The sequence below is a fragment of the Balaenoptera musculus genome, chromosome 19 (assembly GCF_009873245.2).
Source record: "Balaenoptera musculus isolate JJ_BM4_2016_0621 chromosome 19, mBalMus1.pri.v3, whole genome shotgun sequence".
Lineage (NCBI taxonomy): Eukaryota > Metazoa > Chordata > Mammalia > Artiodactyla > Balaenopteridae > Balaenoptera > Balaenoptera musculus.
The window spans coordinates 17,913,207-17,919,206 of record NC_045803.1 but is presented as its reverse complement, the minus strand read 5'-3'; the positions used below and the strand labels follow the sequence as shown (position 1 = coordinate 17,919,206).

At 55.7% G+C, this 6,000-nt stretch overlaps 1 protein-coding gene across 1 annotated transcript in view; it reads left to right on the top strand.

The window, feature by feature from the left end:
• The first annotated feature begins 368 nt into the window (after positions 1–368).
• GPI (glucose-6-phosphate isomerase) overlaps positions 369–6,000 on the top strand; it is a 28,226-nt gene continuing 22,594 nt past the window's right edge. Inside the window, exons 1-4 of the mRNA XM_036832171.1 lie at positions 369–578; positions 1,558–1,648; positions 1,984–2,052; positions 3,487–3,606. Of these exons, the coding sequence (XP_036688066.1) occupies positions 457–578; positions 1,558–1,648; positions 1,984–2,052; positions 3,487–3,606 (402 nt within the window). The 5' untranslated portion in view covers positions 369–456. The remainder of the gene's footprint in view (positions 579–1,557; positions 1,649–1,983; positions 2,053–3,486; positions 3,607–6,000) is intronic.

Below are 6,000 nucleotides of genomic sequence, written 5' to 3'. Positions count from 1 at the left end.
ACCCTTTCCAGCTTTCCTTATCTCCGTAGCACTTACCAGCATCTGATATGCCATATATTTTACTTGTCACCTACATAGCCGCAGCACCTGTAACATTGAAGTGTTGGAAGGAGTTGGGTTAAGTGGGTGAATGAACGAACTAATGAAGCAGGCCGGGGCTCTGCCTCTGTTCCTCAGTCACTTCCAGGCAGAGGTCGGCAGAGCAGCAGCCCAAGAGGCCGCCGGTGGCAAGGTGAGACGAGCTGAGGCCCCCGAGCCTCGGCTGCGGACCAGGTTGCCCCTTGGGCGCGGACCGCAGAGAGGAGGGCGGGGGCGGGGGCGGGGACGGGGCGGAGCGGAGCCGGGGGCCTGCGCCATAAAGCTCGCTGCGCTCTCCTATCCTTCGCCTGCCGCGCGCCACCCGCCCAGCTTCCTCCTCCGTGCTTGTCCCAGTCCGTGTTCTCTGCCGCTCTCGCCATGGCCGCGCTCACCCAGAACCCGCAGTTCAAGAAGCTGCAGGCATGGTACCACGAGCACGGCTCTAAACTCAACTTGCGCCGCCTTTTCGAAGGAGACAAGGACCGCTTTAACCACTTCAGGTGCGCGCGCGGGGCCAGGGGCGGGGCGCGGACGTGCCGGACCCGGATGCGGCGCGCGGGGTCCGGCTGTGCAGGGCCTGGGTCGGGAGGGCTGGACGGCGGTCCCCGGGGGCCCCCGGCTACGGATCTGGGCGCAGGCCAAGGCCGCGCTTCGTCCTTGACGCCTCCTTGAAGCAGGTTTCCGGGTGCTGGCCGGAGGTCTCGGGGCCCCGGCAGCTTCGTCATGAGGATTGGGCCTCTCTGCCGCTTCCCCTCCACGGGGACATTTCTCTCCCCTCCCCCTCCACCAGTCCCTGCCGTTTGAAGCAGCCCATCCTTCCGCGGTTGTGAGCAAGGGCCCTCGCCGACGCAGCAGGCCCAGAAGGGCTGCCCCCTTCCACTCGGTCCTGGCCGAGAGTGTGCTCGGGACCTTATGCGGGGTGCGGTCAGGGTGGGACCGGCCCGGGGGATTTGCGGGGAGCCGCGATGGAAGGGTGGAGAGGTGGGGCCGTGATTCCTGCCCAGGAGGCTAGGTCCGGAGACCCATGAACGACCAGGAAAGGAGAAAATCTTGGGGGTCGGGAATGGTCAGTGGCGCAGGGGTTCGGGGGGGGAGGTCTGTGGCTCCAGACTGGAAGTCCCTGATGGCCGGCCCTGTCGTCTGGGTCCTTCCCTGAGTAAGTTGAGTCGCAGAGTGGAAGCTCTGGGAGGGAATGGCCACTCCCTGGCCTAGGCAGGGGCAGCGCACCCAGCTCTGTCTTCCCATCCCCCAGCTCAGTTGTAGCAGAGGAAAGGCTCCTCACCAGGGGTCTGCATCTTGCCCTGTGCTGCTGCTGCAGGTCAGCTTGGGGGGCGGACAGGTGACAGACGACACCACTGTGCCAGCTGGCCACCTGAGGCTTGTTTGGATTTGGCACAGGGAGGATTTTGTTTTTTGGAAGCATCTCTGGTCAGGGAGCAGGCTGGGGTGTGGTCAGCCGCTTCTGCCATCTTTCTGCAGCTTGAACCTCGACACCAACCATGGGCATATTCTGTTGGATTACTCCAAGAACCTTGTGACGGAGGCTGTGATGCAGATGCTGGTGGACCTGGTAATGTTCTGCTTGGGGAGGCTTGACCCGTGACCCACGGTGTTGTGGACGAGCTGGGCTACTGGCGTCCTCAGGTCCTTGAGCATCTTTACTTCCTCCTCTTAGTGGATCTCAGTAGTTGCCCCTGTGCCCGTGCCCCTGCCCCTGGCTCAGGTTCTGACAGGCATCCCAGGGGACTCAGTGCCTGATGTCTGAGCAGACCCTTCCCAGGCAGTGGGGGAGGGCACCAGTCTGCAGCCATTTGTCAGCCCCACCGGGGGCTGCACCAAGCCTTGTGCTTGGACTCTTGGTGGCCAACGTGGGTGGCACCAGGCCTCAGTGTATTCTCTTCTCAGGCCAAGTCCAGGGGTGTGGAGGCTGCCCGGGAACACATGTTCAGTGGTGAGAAGATCAACTTCACCGAGGTGAGCAGGCAGGCTCCGTATACCCTCCACAGCCTCTTCCTTCCCTTTGGGGTTCGTCTGACTGTTAGCAACATCACCCTGTGTCCGTACCCCTCCTCTTAGGCAATGCTTTTGCTTAACCAGGGGCCTGAAGGCCTATTTCCTCAAGCAAGTTGCACAGCCTTGGGGTGTGTCTTCCCCAAGGCTGCAGTCTAGGTCTGGTGAGCGTGGAATGGCTCCCGGTGTCTGCCTGCGGACAGCACCTCTCAAGGCTGCAGGGAGAGGGCTTCTCAAGGCATGCTCAGAGAAGTAGCTCTGATCCTTGCTACAAGTTTTGTTAGTGAAAAGAAGACTCATGTCAAAATCAACCTCCTCAGTGGGAGGAGTCAACAGGAAGCTGTGGCAAGGCCAGGCCTCGGCCACCCTGTGCGTGAGTCGCTGTGGGACCCTGTAGGCATAAGAACCACTGAGCACTCAGGGTGTCATCCTCATGGTGTTATTATCCTCGTTTTACACATGAGGAGCCTGTAACTCAGAGGTCAAGTCACTTATCCAGTGTCATTCTGTAAGTGGCAGAGCCACTATTCAAACACCCCTGTCTTTCACTCCTGGGCTAGGTTGAGAGACTGCAATCAAGGAGGGCTTCCTGGAATAGTGCATTTGTCTACAGAATGTGGCACAAGAGTGAGGTTGGGCGGGGTGAAGGCAGTGTGGCATGAAGCCCTCCACCTTAGTGAGCCTTTCCCTGCGTTGGAATCCTGAGATCATCCCTTCCTGTCCCCCTGGAGTCTCAGACCCGTTTCCTTCAAGGACTGCTCTGCTGCCTCCAGCTTGATGGGACTGTTGCTCTCACTTGATAAGGCCAGCTGCCTGGAGCCTATCACAGACTTAGGGTCTGGTTTGGTTTCCAGTAGTGGGTGTGATGGGATGCTTGGTGAGGGAAGCTTGAGTTGCCTGTTTTGCTCCACTTCCAAAGGGCCAGGTACACTTTTCAAAAGGCGCCAACAAACACCGTGTACTTTCACCAGGAAGATGAGACTGGGCTTCATGAGCCTTGGTCCTCTGTAGCCATTCATTGCTTGTCTCTGACCTGTGTTGTCACCAGTCTGCCTTTGCTCACTCTGTTCAGCGTTCCTTGACTATTCACGCCCTGAACATCTGTGGGTCGTTGGGGCCTGTCCCAGGCCTGTTCCGGTCTCCCTCGCCTTGCGACTGTCTGCAGCACATAAGGGAGTGGCACATGCCTTGCCTTGCCTCTAGGACCTGGAGTGGCGCCTATTTCCATGAGCACACAGTGGGTTTTGAGTATGAGACCATGGTACTAGCAGACCTTAGGGCCTGCGTGTCCAGTGGATAAGGGGCTGAGCTGACTCTTGGGGCCACACTGCATCATGCCCAGCTGGGAGTGTGGCTGCCCTGGGGTGGAGGCCCTCACACGCTGACTCTCGCCCCCAGGATCGGGCAGTGCTGCACGTGGCCCTTCGGAACCGGTCCAACACACCCATTTTGGTGGATGGCAAGGATGTGATGCCAGAGGTCAACAGGGTCCTGGAGAAGATGAAGTCTTTCTGCCAGGTATGCAGCTGCTGGGCTGGACTTCCCCTTGGCCGTGTGTGTGCTTGTATTTGGGAATCTGGGGATCCTGATGGGCCGCCCTTCCACGCTCCTTGGAGAGGACCCCAGCCCTCAATGCAGCCTGAGGTGGCGGTGGTCTCTGTGACAGCTAGCCGTGGAGGCTCTGCTAAGGCAGGAATTTCCCTGACCCTGTTCTCAGGGAACCCACCACTGGCAGCAGTAGAGCAGCCTCCTTCCTGAGCTCTAACACCTGTGGGCTCACGGTGACAATCTGGCCAGGACAGAGTTCTGAAAAAAAAAGTGAGGCCCCTGAGGGATGGGATAGTCGGGGAGAGACTTGCTTTTTCTAACCTCTTTAGTCATGTGCCCTTATTGCCTAGTCTAGAGCTAGATGAGGTTTAAAACGGAAACTTTTCTTGACCACACCCCAGCCAGCTCTCCAGAGGCAGTTTTTATAATGTTTACTGTTAAATCTTCCAAAAGTTTCCTGTGCATGTACTAGCATGTCTGTCGTCTCTTCTTTGAAACACGTACAGGCACACGTGTACACACACATGCAGCTTGTCCCTGTGTCAGCGTTAATGCACACAACTGTGCTTCCTTTTCCTGTGTGGGGGTGTAGGGGTTGCCTCAGAGACCAGCTAGAGATTTCCCCACATCACCTGCCATTGCCTCAGTGTCTACCCCACGGTGATTCTGCAAGAGTTGGTGGATGTCCTCAAGCCTGGAGTACAAGGGTGATGTCTGTGGGCTGGACGGTTTGTGTGGCCGTGTGCATGTCTGTACGTGTGGGTTACGCATGTCTGTACACGTGCTCTGGGAGTGATAATCTAGGCTCTAGTCAGCTGGTCCCTGAGAGCAGTGTCCCCCACATGTGGCTGGTCATCTTCAGACCTGAAACGGCAGGAGGTGATGTGGGCATCCATCCTAGAGGCTAGGCAGGCAAGTGAGTGGGACTTCGCAGGGTGAGGAAGGCTTGGGATCCTGATGAGAATCTGGATTCCAGAATGTCCCTTAAGAGTGGTTGGTGCTTGTGATGGGCTTTGGATGGGATGTAAGGTTGGGCATTTCCAGACATCTGCTGTGAGTGGCAGAACTGATGTGTCTCGGAAGCATGGTGCTCTGTTTGGTCAGCCCTTGTGTGCTCGGGCATGCCATGTGGAGAGTGTGTGGCACTGGTCGTCTGGGAAGCTGTTTCCAGGAAAGCCCTCCCTTATAGCTGGCTGCTGGATACCTGACTCAGACTGATGGGGTATTTATAGTTCAGAAAAGCTGCTGAATAGCAGCAATTCCATGGTAAGGAGCACTCCCCATGGCTGTGCTCTCAGAAGGTTGCCAAGATTGGGTGAGGATGTTCACCATGACCTTGATTGTCATGGCAAAAACCAAAAACAGCCTGACCTCATTTATCAGAGGACTGACCAGTAAAGTCAGTATATGTTCATAAACCGTAGTCCTGGGCATCATTAGGAATTAGGGAGCTACAGTTGCATTGACCTGCTGTGCTGTTCAGGATATACTGTGAAGTTGAAAAAGGAAGTTGCAGAACTGGTGTGTTTTCGTAAGATCCCCCATCTGGTTAAATAAAGAGTATATGTAGTAATAGTAAAGATACACAAAGTTTCCCTTCTAGGATGCTTTATTATAACAAAACTCATGGTGAGATTTTTTTTTTTTAATAAATAAATTTATTTATTTATTTATTTATTTTTGGCTGCATTGGGTCTTTGTTGCTGCGTGCAGGCTTTCTCTAGTTGCGGCGAGTGGGGGCTACTCTTCGTTGCGGTGCGTGGGCTTCTCACTGGGGTGGCTTCTCTTGTTGCGGAGCACGGGCTCTAGGCGCGCGGGCTTCAGTAGTTGTGGCTCGCAGGGTCTAGAGCGCAGGCTCAGTAGTTGTGGCGCACGGGCTTGGTTGCTCTGCGGCATGTGGGATCTTCCCGGACCAGGGCTCGAACCCGGGTCCCCTGCACTGGCAGGCGGATTCTTAACCACTGCGCCACCAGGGAAGCCCCTCACGGTGAGATTGATTGTTGAAAAACTGAGCAACTTATTTTCTTTCTGTATTGATGGAAAATTGCTCATGGCAGGTGATTATTATCTAAAAGAAGTAAAGTTACTGGGTCTTACTGGTTTTGGGAAAGCCATGTATACTAGTTTCCTATCGATGCGTAACAAATAACTCCAAAATTGAGCAGCTGAAAACAGCAGTCAACATTTCTGTTGACTGGTTCGGGCTCAGGTCTCATAAGGTTGTAGTCAAGATGTTGGCCCAAGGTTACATTCATCTGAAGGCTTGATGGGGGATGGAGGATCTGCTCTCAAGATGGCTCACTAGCAATTAGTGCTGACATTTGGGAGGCTTTAGTTCCTCATCTTGTGGACCTCTCTACAGGT